Consider the following 25,608-nt stretch of genomic DNA (forward strand, 5'->3'; position numbering starts at 1 on the left):
CTGGTTCGTAGCACAGATACAACCTATGATTATAAAATATCATAAAAATACATTCTGTGCCCACTGAAAAACAAATAAGCACCTGTTTTATTCTGCTGTCATTTATGAGCACTTTGCTGATAATGTTCACATGCTTGTATTTTTAGGATACTCTGTAATTTCTGCTTCTGTGAAGGGAGGAGAAATCTACATTGCTGGGCAGCCTCGATACAACCACACTGGTCAGGTTATCATCTATAAAATGAATGGAAGAGACATCAATATCATTGACACTTTAAAAGGAGATCAGGTGAGTCTTCATTACTAAGATTATATAATAAGCTGATCCCTTGGGATATTGGTTTGATTGGTGTACTATACTAAACAGTATAGCACACCATCATACCTTCTACATTCCTCTCCTGTACATAATGTCTGCTGTCATGTACTCTATTCCTTTCTCTTATACATATTGCCCACTGTTATACCCCCTGAACCCCTCTCCAGCACTCATTGCTCACTGTAATACCCTTTAAACGCCTCTCCGGTACATCTTGCCCACTGTCATGTTCTCTGAGCTATCCTGTTGCACATTCATCCCACTGTCCTGTCATGCCCCTCCCTTGCACTTACTGCCCATAGTCATACCCTCCAAACTGCTCCCTGCACATACTGCCCACTGTCTTGTTTTCTGCACTATTCCTCAACACATACTGCCCACTGTAATTCCCTCTCCATTGCTCTCCCGCACATACTACTCACTGTCAGGTCCACTGAACTATTCTCCTGCATAATCTGCCAACTGCCTACACTATTCTACACACACTGCCCATTGTCACATATTCAACACCCTTCCCCTGCACACAATGCCAGCATATCATACCCTCCACACTGCTCCCCTGTACATACTGCCCATCTACATACCCTCCACACTGCTCCCCTGTACATACTGCCCATCTACATACCCTCCACACACACTGCTCCCCTGTACATACTGCCCATCTACATACCCTTCACACTGCTCCCCTGTACATACTGCCCATCTACATACCCTCCGCACTGCTCCACCATATATAATGACAGCTGTCATGCATTCTGCACTATTCTGCTGCACATACTTCCTGCTGTCATGTCCTTTTCACTTTCCTCCTCCCCATACTGCCCACCATCATAACGTTCACATTCCTTCCCTGAACATTTTACCGCATTACGTACAATCCCCTCATCTCTCCTATACATATTGCCCACTGTCATGTCCTTTGCATTTCTCTGGTGCATGTACTGCTGCTGTTATACCCTCTGCACTCCCTTCCTGCACCTATACCCCCTATTGTTCCTCCCCCAATTATTCTGCTGCACATTCTGCTTTCCCATTTTACCATCCACACTCCTGTCCTGTACATACCACCTGATAATGAGCGAAACTGAAAAACAGAATATTTTTATGAAAATTGGACAATGTGAAAATTTCAACAGAATGCAGTGAAGTCTACCACCACCAAATGTTAACATGACTGGATGGTTAAAACATTTGGTCATGCCACAAATAAAAGTGAAAATATGGGTGGGAATTCATGTTTTTAAAGCTGGTTTGCTTTCCCAGCAGACTTCAGGGGACGATTCCCTTTCAGTAACATGGGCAGTTGAGAAAAGTATTACCTTTCTTCTAACTATGTTACAGTTTTTTTCACACCTTTTGGCAACAAGGTTGCTTTGATGTCAGGCAAAGTGCTTTGGAACTTTTATATATTTTGCATCATTGAAATAATGTTAACCCTTCTCCCCAATGAGGCAGTGGTTTACCACTAATACTTTCAGTGGCTGTAAAATATTCTAGTGATTGCTCCATGACCAAGTCTTCAAATTATTATTACATGACATATTCAGTAGATTATCTAAACATAACAAAAGCATTCAGAAACAGATCTATAAAATTGTGAAAACTAGTAGAGCAAACAGCTTCCACTGAAACTAACTCCAATGTGAATGTATAATGAAAGTTTTATGGATATTGTATGATCTGGTGTAAATACTTTGTAATGAAATAACATAAATCTTTGTTTTACTAATGCCACTTTTGTATTGCTTTCTTTTTTATTGTTTTTCGTTTCTTTTAGATTGGATCTTATTTTGGAAGTGTCCTCACAACAGTAGATATAGATGGAGATGCAATCAGTGACATTCTTCTGGTTGGGGCACCAATGTATATGGGAGCTGAGAAACAGGAACAAGGAAAAGTATACGTCTATAGCATTGAGGAGGTTAGCATTCTCAGCTATTTATGTGATGTGAGAAAGATGTAGGATGGTCCTTTTACTCAGTCTTATGTCTCAGTCTATATGGCAGATGCAATGTTGGCTGGATGTGTATTCAAGGGAAGTGCAATCAGTAAAGTCAGTGGGCTCCAATGCACCTCATTCTTCATACGCTTCTGGAATATAAGACAAAGACTTTCGAGTAGACATAACTTCCAACCATCAATCAACCCCATTGCACATGACATATAAATATATCCTGGGTATTTTTACTGGCACTGACCACCAATGATTAAAGGGAGAGGTGGAAATTATTTACTGGCGCTGACGAACAATGATAGAAGGATAGGGGATTATTTATTGCCAATGACCATTTATCATGTGGGATATTTTTTTCTGCCACCAACAATGTAGAGACACAATGATACATGGGTTTGACCACTGCAATCTTCACAACATGTTGGATGTTAAATATTTAATTTATAAAAATTCCCTACATGCAATTTATCAACACCACCATCATGCCACACCCCAACGTGAATTAACACTTTAGTATTTCAAGCAATATATGTATATATGGAACTTTAAAGGCATATAAATTCAACAATTCTCATTGTCCATATTCATTTTTGTGTACATTTTTTGATTTTGGTATATATATAAATAATTTGATGTGACCCAAATGTTCTCAAAACCTTTTTATCTTTTAATAAAAACACAACAGCATGTACACAAACATGTATGCTCTCTTTAGCATGCCACTAACATACTATCCTCGACGCGTTTCGTGGAATGCGTTCACTTCTTCAGGTGGATAGAACAGAATTGAACCATGAAACCAGGGTTTCCTTCATTGGACAGCTAGCAGGCAGAAAGGGCAGACACAGACAATGTGAGGGATAAAACCATAATTAAATTGCAGATCTACCTTATTTCCATGTAAATTATCATGCGCATCCAAAATCGCCTTAGTTGTACAGCCTTTTTCACTGTATTGTATCCAAAACCACTTTCCATTACAAAACAAAAAAAACTAGGTGTGCAGTTGGAAATTCGGGACATCTTGGCGTAGGGGTGTTGTTTATAATGAATCAAATAATGTACACAAAAATAAATGCGGACACTGAAAATTGGTGAATTTATATGCCTTTAAAGTCCCATATACCAGCGGTCGCCAACCTTTTTAGTCCTGCGGACCACTAAAATTACTGGCTCCTGACCGTGCATGCCTGACAGGTAGCCGGTTGTCCCCATAGTGACGTCATAATGCCATAACCCCGCCCACTCTTCCATCGCAGATCTGAGCCTGTGATGGGAGAGTAGGCGGGTTCTGTGCAAGGACACAGCCCGCCCACCTTCCTGAGCCTGGGAACTGCTCCGGGGACGTGGTCCGTGGCTCTGACCAGTGCTGACCCCGCTTTGGGGTGCACTGACCAGAGCCGCGGACCACCAAATTCTTCTCGCGGACCACCGGTTGGCAACCTCTACCATATACATATATTGCTTGAAATACTAAAGTGTTAACATGTTGTATGTTACACAGTCACTGCTACACTATCAATCCTATTTAAATTAAACCCAATTTAATTTACATTGCCTGACCCCTGCACTCTGTGCGCTCTGCAGTATGAACTGATAAAGGAGTTTGGAAAGGTATGAAACATCTTTAACATTACAAGAACAAGTCCAGGCGAATGTAACTAACTACTACTAGATATACAAATGACCTAGATAAATGAGAAGCTTTACAGACTTACACAGTCCCGATCAAAGACTCTTCTATATTTCTGTGCATAAAGCACTACAGGGTGGAAAACATGAAAAGGATATTAGCATTCCTCTACAATTCTGTGTCAATGGCCTTATAGCCAATTCTTAAATAAAAGAGACTTCATGCTGAGAAGGGAAGCAGGAAGTTTAGTTCAACAGCTGTCATGGGTGTGCTAGGGTTGTGTAGAGATCTTTTTTCTCATGGACAGCAATAAAGGATATCCACTCCTATGAAAACTAGGAACTACAAATTAAAGTGATGGGTTGCTTCTGGAAAACTGCAGCAGATGTGACTTTTACCAGTCATGATATTGCTGAGTATATATCTGAGCTCTTCTTGTTTATTGGAAATAAACACAGATAAAAAATATTACATACAAGTATTAAAAATATATTATCACCTAGTAGCAGGGCACCATATAAGTAAATAATATACTATATAAAATACTAAGTATATAATATATATAATATATAGTATAAGTATATATATTAACACAATATTACTAATTACAGTATAATGAGAATGGTTGTTGCAACTATTTCTGTATAAACAGAATGCTGAGATATCCTGAGATTCATGTTGTTTTCACCAGTAAAAGTCATACTCACACATACCATGTCTTTACAGGAAACATTTAAGCATGAGATGAGTTTGGAGCCTATAAACCAAACCTGCAAACATGAAGAAGCAGAGAATGAACCCTGTGGAGCTCGTTTTGGAACGGCTATTGCAGCAGTGACAGATCTTAACCTGGATGGCTACAATGACATAGCCATAGGTGCTCCTCTGGAAGGAGATCACAGAGGAGCTGTGTATATTTATCATGGAAGTGGAAAAACAATAAAGAAGGACTATGCTCAGGTACATGTTAAAACTATTCCCTATAAAAGCCATTTTGGCAGTTGTTTTAAGGTTAATTTGGTTTTAGTTTGGTGTTATTTATGAATATTTATTTTCTTGACTTGGTTTCCCTATAATTTCACATATTTGTTATCTATTTACTACAATTTTTTAATGAACCACGTGGAGGGGTTATCCTCAAATGGCGGGATAACAGTGGCACTGTAAAACCTCAAGGGCATTCTTGTCCCAAGAGATATAGAATCCCTTGAAATCAAGCAATGGGTACACGGCAAAGTATTGCTCAAGCACGCATTTGTCCTTTTCAAGTATCAATTAGCCAACAAGAGGCAAATGTTCAGATTTAGCTGTTTGTATAATGAGTGTTCTCATTGCCTGGTCCACCTCCTGATGACCAACAACCATATACTGTAAAATGCAAGTCATTTTCATTGCCAATGGGAAAGTAGTGGTGGTGAGGGACCGTAACTTTGGTTAGCCTACACAGGCCTGTCAGATGTTCTCAATGGCAACTCAAGGACCAACAAAGGATACAATGAAGTCTTTATACCATAAAATGGCCAAATTTTCAAAGCAAATCTTAAATTCCATATGGGCCCTCAATACTTATTACTGGAGACAATTATTAATAATCCTATTATATTTATTAATCTTAATTTGTAAAATGCCAACATACTACACAACACTGTACAATAAATAGGTTTGCCAATTACAAACCTTCATACTTAACAAGTACAAACAATGGCACGGGAGGAGAGGACCATGTCTGCTAGAGCTTGCAATCTAAGGGGAAGAGGAGAGTAGTGTAGAAAACCAGGGATGTATAGAATGTTGGTAATTAGTTTTGGGTTAAGAGAGAGATAAAATGGCTAGGCAATTTTTAAATGTTTGAATAGGGTGAGAAATTGAGTTCAATAGAGTGGGGGGGACAGGTCTAAGGAAGTCTTGGAACTGGGCATGGGAAGGGGTTATGAGCAAGGTAGTCACTGATGGGTCACTGGAGGAACAGAAAGGGCGGTTAGGGGTGTATTTGTGTATCAGGTTGGAAATGCAGGTGGGATGAGAACTATGAATTGATCTTTAAGCTTGAATTTTAGGTGGAATTGAAACCAGTGTGGAGTTTTGCAGATACATTGACTGTACAATTAGCAAGTAGATTCTAATAATGGAGACAGGAGAAGAAAAATCTGCTTTGAAGTTCTCTTTTTAAATTTAAACATCATAACATCTTTTCTATGATTCATCACAGCGCATTCCATCAGGCGGAGATGGGAAGAAAGTTAAATTTTTTGGTCAATCTATTGACGGTAAAATGGATTTGGATGGGGATGGTCTGACAGATGTAACAATTGGAGGTCTTGGAGGAGCTTCTCTGTTTAAGTATGTATGAAGAAACATAGATGAAGCTAAAGTGTATAATAAAACCCAGAAAATGAAACTCTTACATTCACTTCCTTTTGGTTTGTAAAATATGCCATTGAAACCGTTACACCATTTTGTTTTACCTGTTGGTTCTGCAAGAAATGTAGTAAGGAATGAAGTTTGAGTATGTAGTAAAGTTTGAAGTTTTAAAATAAAAAATGAGGAACAACCCATAAAGTATTTCAGGCATGCCACAGGCAACATGGTGGTTCAGTGGTTAGCACTCTGGCCTTTGCAGCGCTGGGTCCCAGGATCGAATCTCAGCCAGGACACTGCATGGACACTGCTTCTCCCCGTTGTTTGCATTGGTTTTCCTCCAAATACTCCAGTTTCCTCCCACATTCCAAAAACATGCAGCTAGGTTAATTGGCTTCCCCCTAAAATTGACCTTAGCCTGTATTAAAGACATATGACTATGGTATGGACATTAGAATGTGAGGTACAGCTAGTGACATGACTATGGACTTTGTACAGCGCTGCATAATATGTCAGCACTATATAAATACTGTGTAATAATATCTGCAAGCACTGTATTGATAAGGATCTAATGTTTGCCTGTTCAAATGTTTAGTAGGCAATTTTCATGACTTCCATACTTCACATGACTGTATATGATATTGGATTTGGTATTTTCAATAGAATGTTCTGCTATCATGGATATACTAATTTGCTTGTTTTGGTTCCTTTCACGTAAAGGAAACCTATAGTCCATAGACTTTACTAACCAGGAAAGCCTACTTTGTGCTCCTCTCTGATTTAGTTTATGAATTTAATACCAAGCTCTTCTAATCACAAACCCTCTTTTCAATGAATGTGCCATCTTTTTCCCAGCTGTAGGCTCATTGGACAGTGGAATACCAGTTAGTAAGGGTTAGATATGAAGTCAGGGACAATCAGGCATCAGTATCAAAGGGAAACTAAGAGGCCTATTTGTGGAGGAGTGTGTATGTTATATTCCATTCTCCATTACTCTTCAGTTTGCTTTGTGCCCATTTGTGAAAATCTTGCCTTGGTGTTTATTAAGCCTAGTGCTACAGAGCTTTTTATGATAGATAAAGCAAAGAGTTCTATTTTTTGGAAGGGAAATAGTCATGTGACTTTGACAGGTCAAGTAACCAGGCTCTCCTCCAATCATGGAGCTGTTTCTGTTTCATTAAACTGTATGTGGCTTAATTTGAGAAACCCTGGAAAACTCTGGAGGAGCCTTAGAGTTCCACAGAATCCTGAATGAGAATAGCTGGTTTATACAAAGTCAAAGGGGTAACTTTTATTTATAAAAGGAAAAAAAAATCAAACAGGTTCAGTCTGTTTTCTATCTGTTTTCCAATTTTCACACATTAAAGTATTTTGTACTTTTGAGTTGGTTATGATCAATAAGTCAGTTGCTCATAAATGATCCTTTGTGTATAGTTGTTTACCACCAGTAGATGGTGCTGTCTCCTCAAGTACAATATGTAACAAAACAACTGCAAAGGGTCTCTAATGGTAAGACTTTACATGAAGACACAGCACCATCTACTGGCCTGACCCGAGAATATTCTTTTACTAAAGGTCTCAGTTTATACCCAAGTTCATACTGTACTTTGATTAGGTCAAATTTAAATCCACATATAGTAATATGTCTTTACACAGTAAATTAGTTTAGTATTTTTTATTCTAGGTCTCGAGATGTTGTGGAAGTGACGGTAACAATGCGTTTCAGCCCGCACACCATCAACATGGAACAAAAGAATTGTGTGATCAACAACAGAGACACGGTGTGCATCCAGGCATGGTATTGCTTCAATATCAACCTTAAATCTGGCAATAGCAAGCAGGAAAACTTTGGTATGTCTGTAATTAAAAAAATACTTTTTGAGTAAACCATTGAGTAAGCCATTTTTAAAATATTTTTTAAATTCATTCCATTGTAGATCTGGAGTACAAAATCACACTTGACTCACATCGTTTTCTATCCCGAAGCCTTTTCGAAAACACCAACACAAGGGATGTACTAGGGATAGTCAGTAAAAGTGGCGATTGTGTAAAGCACAATTTTTATATGGTGGTAAGTAATACTTTATTTAAAACTATGTGATGGAAGTCCAATGCCAGTGCTCACCAGACACCAGGCCCCCATTCTAGCTCCACACACTTCACCTATAGCAAGCCGGGAGGACACTTGAGCCTTCCCAGCACCCAATGGTCCTAGGAACTTCTTTTGGCAAAGGATGGGGTCTAGGGAAAGACTAATAGATCACCAGGAGCCCACAGATAAAATAGTATAGGAATGTCCAGTAGAATCAAATCCAGAATACAGAGGCCATACACATGTAATCAGTCCACCAGGCGAGATATCCAAATGTAAAGACAAACCAGAGCCAGGGTCAACCTGATCCACCCATGAAAGTCAATCCTCTAGTCTTGGAAAGTGTTATTAAATCAGGAACAAAATGTACAATATGTAGCACAGAATTTCAAGTGCTGAATGATCTGCGGCTGATGAATGGACCCCTATTGTAATCTTTGGAAAGTCCATCAACGTTAAGGTCCACCAGCTCCTATGCATTTGTTATGGTAACACATGTGAGTAGGAATGAGCAGGCCTGAGTGGTTTCCCTTTAAAACCCCATTAACCTCAACCCATTAAAGCAATTCAGCCATATGAAAGGATGGAATCCCCTTATTGAAACATATGTTTCCTATTGTTCAGAAGCCTGTCCGGTTCCTCTTTTTGTCTCATGTATGTGTTCTCTCTACTCATTTACAGGAAAAGCCAGATTTTTTGAATTCTGTGAATATTTCTGTTGAGTTCAATTTTAAAGATCCGGAAGAAGGCCCAGTTCTCAGCAATGAGCATCCAAGACTTGTAAATGCTTATGTAAGTACAAGAACGTGGAACTAAAGTCACAAAATCTTCCACTCAAAAATACAGTGGAGGCATAAAGATGGCCGTACACCATGCAGTATTTTCATTCAATTAATGTTTCTTTCTTTTTTTTTTAACGTCGGGGATCCCTTGGAAAAATTTTCAGGTCTTTGGGAACCCCTTCTAATAATACTAAATCAACAACTCATAGTATATATAGTAGTATCCATAGTATATTAGGTGGGTGATCAGTGGGAAGAATGTCACCCTTACTGATCATTAGTGAACTAAAACTTGTATGCCCTAATATATACCAGCACAGAGTACCAGAATTGACTGACTTAATGAACTACAGTAAGGATTTTTTTACTAAAATACTATACCCCTACTATGTGTTTAATTTATAATTTTTGGCAGAATATTGTTTGTTTCAATGTAGTGGTAATGCCACTTGCTTTTTAATTTTGCAGATCCCATTTACCATGGACTGTGGTACTCATCAAAGATGCATCAGTGACCTTGTTCTAAAAGCTCAATTAAGTGTGGATGAGAAAAGGTAAAATTCTATTTTAAGGAATACAAAGTATGAAATATTTGGATTTAATGCATTTTTTTAATAATGCCATTATTAAAGGAGAAATGGAGACAGAAGAAGACCAATGACCATGAGAAATGGCAGAGCTACAGTAGAGATACCTCTGGTCATACCTACTACTGGTCTGTAACGGAACCTATCCTTCTATGACTCACTGAAATCCAGCCTTTCTCAAACCTCTTTAAACATGGGGGAACCCTTGAAATTACTTTTAAGTCTTCAGGGAACCCCTTCTATATTTACTATATCCCCAGCTTGCAGTGTATTAGTATGGGGGTCAGTAGGAAAAATGTCTCTTACATTGCTGGCCTGTGAAAAGAATGTCACCCTTACAGATAGCCAAAAAGATCATTGGTGTCACTGACCTGACAGTCGCAATTTGCTCATTGCTATGCAGTGTAGAGCCCGCGTCTGTTCTCATGCTTGAAACAATGTAACTTCTGCATACTAATAAGAATTATCATCAGTGACCGTCCAATGGGTGAAGAGAATCATGGTGGACCCGGAAGAGTTGGTGGGAAGATGGGTAGGGCATAAAATAAATTGTGCCATAATAAAGAAAAAAAAAGCCCACACCAAAAAGTTTAGTAAACCTTTAAAGTGACACTAAAGTCCAACTTTGTCAAATAAAAGATCAGGCAGGTGGTTACTGCAGAAGGAGACAGGCGATGTCCCTTGCCTAATCGCTCCGGAGTCGCTCAAATTTAGTTCCGCTTAACTGAATGTAACAGATGTATAGAGAAAAGCAAAAAAGATATTAAAAAAGAATAATTTATCATTAACACAAAATAATTTAGGTACATTTTTTGCAATGGAATTCAATTTAAAAAACAGTAAACTTGTGTGCTTTATGTATTTATAGTTTCATTATATATTTCACAGCTTTGATGAGATGATTGTACAGCACGGAAAAGACAGATTCAATGTCACTATCACTCTGGGCAATAATGGTGACAGCGCTTATAACTCCAGGATAGTGATGAGATATACCCCCAATATTATACGGGCTAAAACAGAGGTGAGTACAAGAAAAAATGCATACAAAACATAGATATATATAAATATATATATATGAAAACATAATCTAAATAAAACAGTGCTGTGCACTATAGTGCAAGGCTAATAACATTTTCATCACGAAAAATGGCTGTCCCAAATATATTATAAACATAAGTATTTTCATACGCGTTTCACCAGATAGGCTTTCTCAGAAGAAATTGATGCCATGACTCTGCAAACTGATGCAAATATATAAAAAAAGCACAAAGATCAGTTTGATTTGATTTCTGCAAAGATAAGCACTTTTTAATACACCCACTGATGTTACTATCTCCCTTGTGGTAGCCTCCAGGGTATCCACGTATCTGGCAAAACGCGTAGGATCCAAGCAGACATCATCTCCATACTAAACAGAGTATTTAGGAATATTTAAAATGTATTATGTTGGTGCTATATAAATACTGGTAATAATAATAAACATAATAATATTAATATTAATAACCCCTTCTATCTGATTGGTTCAGTTTACATAAGCAGACAATCAGTGTTGTGTTTATCATTATTGGACAGTTTTAGTTGGCGATGAAAGTTGCTGAAAAAGTTTATTTTTTACTGCACAGGATAAGCCAGGAGTAAGCTGTGATGAAGCTGGTGAGGACTTTGTATGTAAGGTCGGATACCCCTTTTTAAGGAAGAATGAGAAGGTATGCCGTTTTGTGAACTAACACCTAAAATGATCATAATCATAAGTGTGACCGATGGTGATATCTGTAACGTGGAATAATCAGGGGCAAGCAATCATAAAGCTCTTGTAACGCTGACTAAGCAATAAAAGATTTTTAAAACAATCCTCTCGTGACCTCTCTAACCAACTGTACTATGAAGTAATTCATTCTCAAAAACACAGCTACAAATCTAAAGTCAGATTTCAGTTTGTATTTAACATCTGATTGGTTGCAGGAGAAAGCTGCCAGCCTGCCAAGATTCTTGTGTATTGGAAAGTAATAAGAAAAAAGCTTGAATCTCTCAGTCTCTGTGAACTTGTGATTATACATTTGTCGGCAATGTTTTTTTAATGGGAGGGGGAGGTGGAGCTAATTCAAATGAAGTAACTTTGTTCTGCCTGGAGTTCTGCTTTATTTTCTTGACCTGGTCATTTCTATAGTATTATATATGCGCCAATTGAGTTTTATACATTACTGTTATCATTTATATCATTTTTATTTGTTTGTTTTAGATTATGTTCACAGTAACTTTCCAATTCAATGTTTCACACCTTCTGGATAAAACGTCCATATTCATTAATGCAACAAGGTACATCATATCTTTGATTATTGTTGATTGATTTTTGATTTGACAGATAAAAGCCCAAATTAACTTTTAGCTTCATAGCTATTCAGCCATGGCATGTGTAGAAAAGCCTGCATGATGCAGGAGAGTTAGACTTAAAGACTCTACATGGAAGCAGTGGTCTCTCTGCACACTTCCTGATTAATTAGAACAAGAGCTCTCAAATCACGTGTGACTCTAGGATTTTTTTTTTTACAAAGCTGATTAAACATAATTAATTCCTGTAAGTGTAAGCTCACAATAAAATATATATTCCTGGAGATAATATCTTAATAAGATGTATGTTTAATGACAAGGTATATTATGGCTGAAGCAGCAGGATCCAATGCAAAAATCACATTAGCCATGCAGCGTTTCAATCAATTAGATAAAAATGTCAAATTGATCAAAAACTCATTTTGGTTATTTTCAAATGATATATACATTTCCTTAAAAATTGTCCAATATTAATTTTTTTACTACAATCAATTATTGATCTCATGGTATATTTAAAACTTGTAGTTGAACACACATGATTGATTTATGTGTCAGTTGTAATATTGAATAAATTACTACCCTGTCAATTCCTCTGAAATTTTCTGACAAATGGTCTTCTCATTGGACACTTCTCATTTCAGTTAATAAAACAATGTCTCATCCTGCCACCTAGTGGTTAATCTCGAAAATAAAACTGTCACAATAGGAAATGCTATCTGTATAAAGGAAAATTGTGAGCAAATATAGAACAAAATGACAGGGGAATCATTTACACATTTATAAATCCAGTGCAAGTGTGGGAACCCCATCAGCCAATCAGTATTCATCCTCTATCAGAGACTAAGTGAATGAATTTGTTACGTTTTAAGTATGTTTCTCCACTTTGCACTAGTTGGTTAGTTTAATATGCGTTTAATGTGTGTTTAATGTGTGTTTTTCTATGCGGATTTGTGTGCTTTAATGCACCATACTAAGAATGCATTAGTGTGCTAGGTTGTTATTCATTGTTAATGTCATCTCAGATAGACCTTAAAACCACAATGTAATGCAAAGCAGAGCAACACAAAGCAGTACGTGGTTGTATGTTGTACTAAAAATGCAGCATGCACTACATTATCATGCCACGTCCTGGGTTCAGCCACTCATTTTAATGAATGCATTGCAATGTGTCTACGACACATATGTTTATTAGGAAAAATGCACCGCATCCCAATAATAGAAATGCCCAGCCCTTATCTCCTTGTACTGATAATTACATATCAACTAGCCCTGCCCTGGCCATGTGATTGGAGCCCAGGGAGGTTGCATAGTAGTGTTTCCTGATAATTGCCAAAAAAGTTTAAAAAAAAAAAAAATTTGAAACAAATTATTTATTTTTTTGTATTTCCAGTGACAGTGATGAGAAGATCAATACCTTACATGACAACAGAAGAGACCTTACCTTTTCAGTGAGATATGAATCTGGACTGACTTTTACAGGGTAAATATTTTCACCCATAACCTGTGTCCATTGTATTATGTGTTACCTACAGTATATGTATTATTTATTGTTATTGTTATATTGTTATTAGTTATATATATTATATATTTTTCTATGCATTGTATATTGTTTTTGTTATTAGTTATATACATTATATATTTTGTAATATTGTTATTAGTTATTCATAATATACATTGTTATATTGTTATTAGTTATTTGTATTGTTATATTGCTATTATTTATATATATTATATATTGGTATATTGTTATTAGTTATATATATTATACATTGTAATAATATTATTATATATATTATATATTGTTATTATATACAGGTAGTCCTCAGGTTACCTAGGAGACTGTAGGTGTGTTCTTAAATTGAATTTGTATGTAAGTCGAATCAGGTACATTATTTTATTAAATGCAATTAGGACAGACGTTTGTTTTAACATATTATTAGGCCGCGTGGTGTCAGTTACTGTATAATATCCTCACTGTGAGCTAATCACAAACAAAGCAAAAAATAAATAAATCTTTTTGGAGCCTAGACATTCATTAACTTCTGGAGCAAGCTATGTTTTGATATGTAAAAAAAACAACTGCAGAATTTATCTTGGTCATTAAAGAGTTACAAGATGTTACAGAAGAGCTCAGTCCTTAACATCACCAACAACCTAAGCTGTGTTTAGCAAAAGATTTCTTCTGCAAGTCATGCAAACCGGCCCCTTTAAGCTTCCATTCTGCACAGAAATGAGCAGGGAAGCCCCCTTCATATCAATATTATATTATTTGTATTAGTTATATGTTTATTGTATTGTATTTGCATTGATTGGTTTCTCTTTTCATCTCCAAAGTTCTTCAAAAGAATTCCACATTATTGTTGCTGCCAATGACACCATACCTGCTCAGATCAATTCTACGCATGCCATCGGGCCTGAAGTCAATCTGAATTATTTGGTAAGACTTTGATATGCTCATTTATACATTTAGCAGACATGTCTGATAGCTTGGGGTGCACAAAAACAGAGATACAGAAGAATAGGCCTGATTTACTTAAAGGAATTTTTGATTATGATTGAAAAATTGATATGAGGATAATGGGTAGACTTGCAGATTTGAACAACTGATCTGGGAACACAAGAACTGCTGAGATGAAGTTGATGATCTCACCTTATTACATAAATTCTTATTAGTGCCAGTCAATGGCTATCTGGGATGGGTTCACTATAGCAGCCTTTCTCCAATTTTTTACCCCAGAGGAACCCTTTAAATATTCATTAGGTCTCAGGGAACCACAGAATAAAATATTTTGTTGGGGTTCAATAACGCTTGGGGCTTGGAATAATACTCCCATACAACGGTGGTCAGAATACAATCTTTTTAGACACCTCAGAAGATCATCGGGGTCATGTAGGTGACTCTTTTATTGGTGGCATTCCAGTGGTAAGATTGACTTAGCCATACTAAACCTATCATTGTCAAGTATCGTATGGGCCGCACATACGGTTCAATACAAGGGAGAACTCTGTCTTGTAATCTTTTACTTATTTGTCCAAAAAAAAAAGCCTTGGCTGGACATCTGATTATTATTTTTGAATTTGTTTTGCTAGATATTTAAATGAAGCTCTTAAAGTTATGTCTAATTGTCAAGTGATTGTATTTTTTTTTTTAGATTAAGAAGGACGACTACATTCCAATGCCAAGGGTTTCGTTTCATCTTTCATTCCCATTTACAACTCCAGATGGCAACATTCTCCTCTATCTGACCAATATGTCATTCTCCGATGTACGTTCACTTTTATTACTGTTTATTCCGCCTTGATTTGTATTAATGCGTATTAATTAATGTATTAATTTAGTAAATTAATTAAGGGAAAATTGCAATAATGTCAAATCAATTGTATTTTCTTTAGTTTTATCATGCATATTGTTTTGCCCTTAGTGATCAGATATAAGAAAAACATGTCTTGGATTATATATTTATATTTGGAATATATTATAATAATATAGTTAGTATTTAGGGATAATATTGACAAGGTCAAATATGAAGAATTATGTTTTTGTTTTGATTTTTACACTTTAATACTTTAGTATTTTTCTTTGCTATGACTTGCCCTTGCATGGAGCGCCACCTGCTGCATGAATGATAAATTATATATATTCACTACAGCATTTCATTATACCTGATTTAATGGAAAGTTTTTTTTGCTTAAAGTGAATCTTATTCTTTGCAGAGCAAAGCAACAGGTTTGCTTTAATTCCCTTTTCCCCAGCAACACATGTTCACCGTTTATTTTTTTCCCAGCTATTTCATTTAGCCAGAGGCATGGAAAAAAAGCCCTGCGTGATATCCAGCTGGCTGAAACAAACACCAGGGTTGTGATTTGGTAGAAACAGATCTGAGTTATAGGTCAGGGGGGCCAGGTATCTTCTTTATTTCTGGTGGCTAAAAAAATCAGGGGGAGGATTCAGGAAAGGTTTCTGCTGCTGAGCTGGGGAATGGTAAAGCCAACCTGTTGTCTTGGACTGGATAGGTGTTTATCCATGTTTATTTAAACATAATAATTCAATAAAATATATTACCCAAAACAGGAACATAGAATGTATCACCTTGAGGACACGTTTCATCTTCTGTATGTATTACAGGCTGTGTCAGAAAACCTGCAGCTCCCTATGTCGTCTGCTGGTGGCGCTGTGGTTTAGCACTCCTTGAATATGCTTCCACAGGCAACCAGCAGGTGTCTTTCTGCAGAGTCACCTGCTGGAAGCACATGCAAGGAGTGCTAAATCACAGTGCCACCAACAGGCGACATAGGGATCTGCAGTTTTCCTGACAGGCTGGTATAGTGCACCAACTTTTTTTTTTTTTTTTTTTTTTTTTTGATTAGTTAAATTTTTTTCTATCAAATCTATTGAGAGATCATACCTGTGTCACAAAGAATACATGACTTGTACAATAATTGTTTGGAATGACCTAAACCAGCGCTATTTGCTTTTTCTAGAATGTGGTTTGCAATGCTGATCATCTTTTGGATCCATTAAATATAAATTCAGGAGCTAATTATGAGCTGCAGAAATTTGAAGAAAACACAAAAGACACAATAATGGTAAGGTTGTATTTTTGCTACTTCTTTTGTTGGGGCAGATATAAGTATTCATGGTGAATTGTCTGGAATTCTGATGAATGTACGCTATGCTTGTCCTAGGCAAAAAAGATGAACCATGGCAGCAACTTACCTAGTATATTATTCATCAAGTGTTGCTACCTTACATGTAGGTTTGCAAATGCTCAGTGAGTAAGAGCACGTGGACGGGGAGCAATGTATATTGCTGATGCTCTAGCACAGTGTTTCCTAACCTGAGTCTCATGCATCCCTAGGGTTCCTCCAGAGATTGCTAGGGGTCCCTTAAGCAATGAGCAGTTTGCTCCTCTCAGGTTGTTACAACACCAAATTATTTTAGTTTTATTTCTTTATTTAGTTTTGTTTCACCATTGTTTTAGGAAAGACATAGGGTGTGGCTGCTAAATAGGATTGTAACCTTGTCTTGCAGTACTGAAATCCCGAGTTTTATTGCTTCTGATAACATTGACTGCGAGAAGGTTGAATGAGTTTCCTCTGGATACATCATATTCCTCCCACAATTAGGAAATATGTTGGAAAATTACTAAGCTTGTTCCCTATCTGATATAACTTTATGCTGTTCCAAAATAAAAAATATATTCATCTTTAGGGTTACCGGTAGAGATGATCCTTGAGATGCAGAAAATTCTACTTTTGGCTAATCACATGCAAATGTCATGCAGATTTCACTGGCTTGAAACTGAGCCAAAATATGTAACTTGCAGCGTTTGATTGGCTCAGTGGTCAAGATGACATATTCCTGTTAACTGGCAGACTTGATTTTTGTGACACAATGAGGGGGTCTGTGAACAAGTGGGAGTAGAATGGTGGTTATTTATGCACTTATGGAGAATTCCATTGGAGCTATAGGATGGCTTGGGTGCCTTGTAAATCCCTTACAAACAACTTTAGTCTTTAAAGCAGACCTAAGCTCAAACTTTTTACTTTTTACGTAAATATTGTTCTTTTTTTGTTTGCCAAGTGTAACAGCACCTCTCCTTTTCTGATTGGGAGTGCAGAGCCTCTCAGGATACCCTCGTCACCGGGAGGCTCTTTGCTGCTCCTTCACTGGCATTTTCCTTCACTGAGGGGAAAGAGATGCCAATCACATGCATGTGCAAGGAGATCCGCTCTCATTCTTTCCCGTTTTACAGCGGGCTACGTCACCCAATTTCACACCAGCGCGGTGTATGGGTGACGTACCCAGAACAAGGAAAGAAGTGGACCAAAGATGGGGGCATTCGGGGTTTCCTCCACGCCGGTGCGAAGAAGAATTCCAAGATAGTACTTTCTGCCCTGTCTATTGTAAACTTCTTGCTGTGTCTTAGACAGCAAGAGGAAGCTTTATACTATCATATATAATGTAAGGAGGGGCAGGAACAACTGGAACTGGTAGTGGTTAACAATGGTCAAGACAAGGACACCTAGGAACAGTCCAATGGCTTGTCCTGCACTTTTTCATCTGGGCTATATATACACTTAGCCCTAAATGCTAAGCTCCCATTTATTGACCATTATTTCATATGCTTTATATATTTTCTTGTGACATAAACAATGTTTCAATATAATACAGGACTGCAAGAGAATGAAGTGCTCCTCATTTAATTGCACTGTTGAGCCATCTGACACCACACACATCAATGTGTCTTTAAGAATATGGAAGGCAACTTTCATAAAGGTAATTCCGTCCTTGTCCATTGCCTTTTTCTGGATAATAATTGATTGGCCTATTGGAACTTTCCATAAATTAAGCATGGTTACTGTACAATTCAGACATTTTCAGTCTTATCAGAGGACTCTAGGGCCATTCCATTCCCTTTAAACATTGTTAATGCTTCTTGTCTTTGTCTCTCCTGGCCCCAATTCTCCCATGCCACCTATCCTGACCATACCCTGTCTTAGCTAGATTCTGCCCTGATCCCAGCATGGTATAGTGCTATCTGTCTGTCCTAGTATTGGTCTGTCAAATACTCTGTATTCTACTGTGACCCCACCCTGCCTTGTACCTGCCCACCTAAATGTCCTTACATCCTCCATGCTGTCCAATCCTGCTCACCCCTGGTGGAGAGAGTGTGGGGACTATGACCTAGTGACATCCTTGCAGCAAAGTAGTCTGGTGGCCACTAGGGTTATTGGCCCATCGCTTGTGAAGTGCTCTGTGCCTGACGTAACCCCATGTCACCTGCTAGGGAGCAAAATTCATAACAGTATGACAGACAGAGATCCAAGATTCTGAAAAGCAGACTTTGGCACGTTGTCCTCTCAATGATCACAGATGTAATTTAAAATAAAAATCCTTTTTTAGACCGAGGTTACCCCCTTTATGTTTATACTGAAGTTTCTAATTGACCTCTTTCCTAATTAAAATCATTTGCAGATACAGACTCCCCAAGCTGTATGATATATCACACTCTTCCTGTCATCAGCGATAAGATAAAACTGTGAATTGATGTAACTTAAAAGGTCACATCCCAGATTTATAAGACTTGAAAAGAAGATAAATGAGGTTGCAAAAGCACAAAAAGAAGAGAGGTGAACTTTAAACTGGCCTCAAACCGAATAAAAGGCATTTACAAATATATGTATCAGATGAAAACCTTGTATTTATTAGCAAACATATATGAATAAAATTTAACATATCTTAATAAGTTTATATTAATGAGTTAACATATCTTAATAAGTTTAATATTAAGTATGCATATTTCATATGAAAAGGCACATTATGCTTAATAGCATTCAGTACAAAGAGAATATTAGAATTCAACCTGTACCCTGCAATCTTATAAAAAATGTACTCCAGCTCTTTTTTTAATAAATAAATGTTGCCATTATTTATGTACCTGATGTAAATCCAACACATTTCATAGTTTCTGTTTACTTCTTCAGGGAGAATGTAGGTGGAATCTTTAGAAAGGATATGTTTTAAACAATTAATACAGATTAACCTATAGGTCTGTCTATGTCTATTCTACAGGCCAGTATCCACAGCCTGAATTTAGTTTTAAATGCTGCACTGAAGAGTGAGAATGAAGTTCTCATCTTAAGAAGTGAAAGTGAAAATTATGAGGTGAGTCCAATTTTTCTCAGAAGTCATCATGAGAAAAATATCCCTGGGCTTAGTAAAAGCAAAATGTACATATTGGGAAGACATGTTGGAGGAAAAGCCATTCTGGACCAACATACGTTTCATGGTGGTCTTTTCTAGTAAGAAGAACCTGGTCATCAATCACTGTAAAGTGTTTTATCCTAAAAGACAAATGCTTACTGATTGTTCTCCTTATAGTCAAAATCTCATGTATAGCATCCAGAAACTAAAGGTTTACACTGTTTTCTTTTTTTCATTGACAGACGATGATTAAACTGTCCAAGGAGTTGGAACATGGCAAGGTGCCCATCTGGGTCATACCACTAGGCATCATTATAGGGTTACTTTTATTAGCGCTCATCATTTTTGCAATGTGGAAGGTACGTATGCCGGTATTCTCCCTCTTTGGTTACATTTTAAGGTAGAAAGCAATGTATTATGCTGGAGTTATATATATATTAAAACATTTTGCTACTCTTATTACCTGACTATTACATTTTGTATCTTTTGTTGCATCTCAGTGCTGATGATGTTCACCCTCTTTGTAGCCACCTTCTGTCTACATGTATGCTCTTTACATATGGTGTCATAACAAAATTCTTAATGCTGACATCAGTGAGCCATGTCTGCGTAACGCGTGTTGAAGAAAAGTCAATTGTCTCCATTGGAAGCTTATGGGCAATGTGAGAACACAACTGAGAGTCAGGAATAGACAACTGTTAACTTCAGAAATGCCTGAACAAGGACCTTCATGGCAGGTTCACCAGGCAATACTTTAAATAGATTACATATTTGAGAATGATTGACCATTGAAACGACCATGACATGACCATGCTGAGGTTTATGAGATTTAAGCAACTGGGTGTCCCCTAAAGTTAAGAGATACCTATGGTCTAGCTCAGGTCTATACAATTCCAGTCCTCAAGGTCCAGGATCTGAATATATTTTTAAAATTACAGCTTACAAAAAAATACCTGGAGTGGCATAGCACAGGGGGATCACTCATGGTAACGGGATGCTTACAGGGCAGATTAGAGGCAGCAGACTCCAAAATTCCAAAAAAAGCAGTTTTATTTGCTTAGGCAAGTGTTACAGCACACTCTCTAGCACTTCACAACAAAACAATAAACAGTAGCCCGGTTACCTCATTTAGGTGCCCTTTCTTACTAACACATACACTATGTCAGTACTGTTGCACTTAGTTTTTTAATACTGTTTGGCCGCTGGCTTTCCTGGAACACTCTGGCTCTCTCTCAGCCTGGAACACTCTGGCTCTCTCTCAGCCTTAAACACTCTGGCTCTCTCTCAGCCTGGAACACTCTGGCTCTCTCTCAGCCTGGAACACTCTGGCTCTCTCTCAGCCTGGAACCCTCTGGCTCTTTCTCAGCCTGGAATCCACTCTGGCTCCCTCTCAGCCTCTTGCTGATAAAATTCCCTTCAGCCTCTTGTTGATCGAATTCCCCTCTCTCTCTTGTTGATCAATTCCCTCAGCCTCTTGCTGATCCATTCCCTCCTTAAATTGCACCCGAGTACAGGTGCATTTATCCCAGTCAGGATTGGGTTGGGCCAAGGAACCCACCCTTTTACTCCCTTGGTCGGCTCCAGGACCCTATAGAACCTGGTTTCTTCCTAAAAACCTATAGAACATACTCTTTCCCCAAAGCCTTTAATGCACTTTCCTTGCCATTTTTGGGACACTCTGTCACACTGTGTAATAAAAACCTTGGTCTGTTAGTGATCCATGAGGACCATAGTTGTTTTTTTTCCGACAAGCGGTGGAAACAGCTGATTCCCAGGTGGCATGGTTCTTAATGAACCAATGTTTGAACATTTTAAAGCAGGAGGGATAGAACAGCTCATTACTACCTCCAATTCATTCCTTATGAGCGACAGGGGGTGGGAAACTTCATGCAGCTTCCCATGGGTATAGTTCATTGGTGTGAGGAAGTCGTACCAGCAACATTACCATCTGTGTGAACTAGCCCTAAGCATAGGGCATAGGGCTTATTTCTTTCATTTATTGGATATCAGTTCTTTCAATCATTGAGGCTCAGAATTACATGCAGATGTGACCTAAGGCATTCTACATGAGGCATGGTGCTGTCACATTTCAGGAAGCTTTGTGCAGCCTTCCCATCAGATATTATCTTCTTGCCTTGCAAAGAGAGACACAGAAATAAAGTAATAATGAAGTTTGAATGTTTTTTTTTTTTAATTATCAATAGCATTGTAATGGGGTGGGGGATAGAAGGAACCAGTGAACTGAAAATATTGAGAAATTAACCTTACTTTAAATAATCTTAGTGAGACAAAGTAACCTGTCCTTATATTTTTCATTACAGTGTGGCTTTTTCAAAAGACCGTTGAAGGAGAAAATGGAAAAATGAGAAACTTTCTTTTAACCATTCTGTGAATACTTGAAAAACAATTGACTCAGGCTTATTTGTATTGGAATATTGAATTGAAAAGATTTATAGATAGCTTTATTGACTACGGGACTCATTTATTTGTACATTATCGGCACATTTTTCTTGGAGACCTAAACATGAAAAGTGCAAAAGTTCCTCTCAACGATCCTAAGAAGGGATTTAAGCTCAACGTGCTGTGAATGGGAACTTCAATGTATCCTGCTTATTGTCCTTACTATTGAAAACAGCAACGTATGCAGCATCTTCACATGGGATCCTAGTCATCATCTGCATGAAAAGTTAAATTGCAATTTTACTGTTAGGGACAAAAAGTAGAAAATGGCACAAGCTATTCTGTAAGGCTTCACCAGATTCTGACCATGAATGGTCCTGCGGCCTTAGAACCTATAGTAAGACTCATGAAGCACAACTGGATGGTGGTAATAATGTGTTCTTCAATTGTCCATGTGAAAAATAGTCTTTTTTAATAAATAATGTTAGTCAAAAAGGTCTTCAAAAATTATACCTTACCTCTTTTAAGAGTAAATGCAAATGGGAACATGGATTTTCTCTACTTCCTATTAGTCCATGTTGATGGGGTTGTGAAAGACTGAGTAGTGCTTTTACATCATTTTCATAACCTTCTGAAGATTGAGCAAGGAGCTATCAATCCAAAGGGCTGTGAGTGAAGGTGATCACCAGTCTATGAACCCAAGGTCTATGAACTGAGCCAACATCTAAGCATCTACATGAGCAGAAACCATGATAATGTTGCAGTGATTTCACGGAGGCACCAAGATAGTTTGGCTGGTGGGGCTCCAAGTCAGTTATGCACAGGGGCCCACTGCTGGCTACATCAGCCACTAATTCTCCCTGCACCCCGGTATGCTTAATCACCTAAAATATGTCACATTGGTGGAAGAGGAGATATTGGTTAAAATTCACCCAAAAATAGCAGGAAACCTGCTATATTGAGTATATCCACAACTTGTTATGCTACTGTAATGGTCAGTGGAAAGAATACCTCCTACATTGTTGGCTTATGGGAAGTATGTCACCCTTTCAGATAACCAATAAGATCATTGGCATCAATTAAATTGATTAAATTTGTCATTGCTCAAGGAACTCCTCACAACCTCTGGAGGCACCCTAGCGTTCCACTACTCCAAGGGGACTATTAATAAAGCAATAAATCTGAAATTCCCTAAACATTACCTAGTGGGAAATCAATTCCTGCTATTGCAACACAAGAACCTGGAGGATTCTTCACCAGAGAATGTTTACATTAATGTCAGATTCACTGCTTTACAAATAGACCGCTGAATATTTGCTGATAGCTAACTTCATATACCAAACTGCAAACTACAAACTGGTTGCCATGATACTTCCTTCCTGCTGGCTGTTTACCTTGCAAACCTATTTTCTGAATGGGGGATATCGGTAGACCCCAGCTAGTAGCAGTGCTGCTGGTTGCTTACATACACAGTAGGCAGCTTTTCTATTGGTTGATGCTTGTTAGGGGCTGGACCCAGAAGAGCCTACCCAACACTAGTATTGGGTATTTTACTCCTATAGGCCGAAGTACTGTTGATTTGCTCTGGCTGGCCAAAGAACATTCATTTTTCCCAATTGTTATTAAATGCAATTGTAATGGAAATCTGTTTCACTTTCTTAAAAAATATGTTATTCCAAGGAAGAAAGGTGACAAAATAATTTGTATAAATTATTGTCTTGTAACAGTATCTATGGTACCCAGCTAAGGCATATTGTTGGTACCCATGGTGTTTACTTATAGTAGTCTACACTGTTCAGATGACAAAGGACTATTGGACATTTAATGACAAAGGACACTGCTATAGAAATACAAGTTTCATATAACCATCCATACAAAAATCTGTGTATATTGAAGTTTTTGAATAAATGTGAGTTAAAGAGAAGTAAAGGGGAGCAGTCAGGTTGTCCAAATGGGCATCTTGCTGTCTCTGCCTCATGACGACCCTGGGGCAGAGCCTGGAATTGGGCTTTTAGTAAATTACAAAATCAAATTGTGACCATTTGTGACCCCGGAGATCGCCAATACAACATGGCTTCCTGTAAAACCTTAAAATTGGGTACAATTTGTACAGACATAATGAAACAAGTGCTACAATCAAGAATAGATTACAGCCTTGCACTATCAACTTAATGAAAAATATAGAGAAAGAGGAACTGTTTCTTAAATGAACTTTGTTCTACCAAACCTAATTTAAAATACAAACCAAGCCATGTACATATTGTAAGAAACTTTAACAACAAAATATATTTAGAGTGTTGTATTTGCACAATGTTACGGGCTTTGTCTTGTGGCGTACACATCAAGCATTGCATTGCATGACGTCCTCACAATAAATGGTACAACGCTTCCTTAATACACATCATTAGGCTTTAACATTTAAGCATATTGTTCATTTAGCATTATTTGTTGGTCTGATACACTGTACAAACACTCGCTTGTCATGGGACTTTTCTTGCTGTATATATTATATATTAGATTTGTTGTGCCACTTTCAAGCACTTTATGTTGTTAACCTACTATACTGTTATATGTAGAATGTTTTTTTTATCATATGTTAAATATACTAATGCAAACAGATATAAATATTGTACACGTTCTAATGGAGCCTTCATGAACAGGTCAACAGTCCAATAAGATAATTAGATAAAATAAATATTAAATTATTTTGAATTGGATATTGGTTAGTTTAACATATTCTTAGGGTTCTATTTATAAAGCAGTGAATCTGACAATCCCTCAAACTTTCCTGGTGGAAAATCAATTACTGTCATTGTAACACATCAACCTGGAAGATTCTTCATGTTTCAGGGGATATCTGATTCCCTGTTTGATAAACAGAACCCTTTTCGTTCTTCTTGTAAACTAATGTTTTTTTTCAAAAAAATTAAAAAAAAAAGTTTTGGACACATTTTTGTTGTTTTAGAAATATATAGTTGAAATGTGATAATTCCAGTCTGTGTGCATCATGTCTTAAATCTAATAAAGTGATTGTTTGAAAGTTATGCCAATGTCTACAAAACTGTTTAACAATCATTGTTCTGCGGGGGCTGTCCCTAAAAGGAAACTAAACCTTTCTATACATCTATCTAGATGTGTAGTTGTCAGGGGATCGTCTATGACAAGGGCCATTTGAGAGATGAGCTCCATACAAGAGAGGTCAAGCATTTCGGCAACCTTGACATTTACATCCAAGGCATGGCAATGATAATAACTTTGACAGCCTTGATATCCCAGGAGGCTACAGGATCCTTCTTATCACTCAAAATTGCAGAAGCAAAAGAAAAGAAGGGGCAGAGAAAAGAAAAAAAACATTTTGTGATGAAGTAAGTAAATTGGGTTACCATGAGAGGTGAAAAGGATCAATTGAAGGTCCAACTTAAATTTCAAGTTTAAAACAGCTAA

At 37.5% G+C, this 25,608-nt stretch overlaps 1 protein-coding gene across 1 annotated transcript in view; it reads left to right on the plus strand.

Annotated features, from left to right (window-relative positions):
* Positions 1 to 25,208, plus strand: part of ITGA1 (integrin subunit alpha 1) — a 77,306-nt gene extending 52,098 nt beyond the window's left edge. The window contains exons 12-30 of the mRNA XM_072416688.1: positions 147 to 289; positions 2,097 to 2,240; positions 4,633 to 4,866; positions 6,116 to 6,246; positions 7,949 to 8,115; positions 8,202 to 8,335; positions 9,038 to 9,148; positions 9,607 to 9,692; positions 10,614 to 10,749; positions 11,351 to 11,434; positions 11,968 to 12,044; positions 13,447 to 13,536; positions 14,391 to 14,493; positions 15,209 to 15,322; positions 16,539 to 16,643; positions 18,232 to 18,336; positions 19,633 to 19,725; positions 20,007 to 20,123; positions 22,086 to 25,208. Of these exons, the coding sequence (XP_072272789.1) occupies positions 147 to 289; positions 2,097 to 2,240; positions 4,633 to 4,866; positions 6,116 to 6,246; positions 7,949 to 8,115; positions 8,202 to 8,335; positions 9,038 to 9,148; positions 9,607 to 9,692; positions 10,614 to 10,749; positions 11,351 to 11,434; positions 11,968 to 12,044; positions 13,447 to 13,536; positions 14,391 to 14,493; positions 15,209 to 15,322; positions 16,539 to 16,643; positions 18,232 to 18,336; positions 19,633 to 19,725; positions 20,007 to 20,123; positions 22,086 to 22,130 (2,219 nt within the window). The 3' untranslated portion in view covers positions 22,131 to 25,208. The remainder of the gene's footprint in view (positions 1 to 146; positions 290 to 2,096; positions 2,241 to 4,632; positions 4,867 to 6,115; positions 6,247 to 7,948; positions 8,116 to 8,201; positions 8,336 to 9,037; positions 9,149 to 9,606; positions 9,693 to 10,613; positions 10,750 to 11,350; positions 11,435 to 11,967; positions 12,045 to 13,446; positions 13,537 to 14,390; positions 14,494 to 15,208; positions 15,323 to 16,538; positions 16,644 to 18,231; positions 18,337 to 19,632; positions 19,726 to 20,006; positions 20,124 to 22,085) is intronic.
* Positions 25,209 to 25,608: the final 400 nt, after the last annotated feature.

Source organism: Pyxicephalus adspersus, chromosome 6 (assembly GCF_032062135.1).
Source record: "Pyxicephalus adspersus chromosome 6, UCB_Pads_2.0, whole genome shotgun sequence".
Classification (NCBI taxonomy): Eukaryota; Metazoa; Chordata; class Amphibia; order Anura; family Pyxicephalidae; genus Pyxicephalus; species Pyxicephalus adspersus.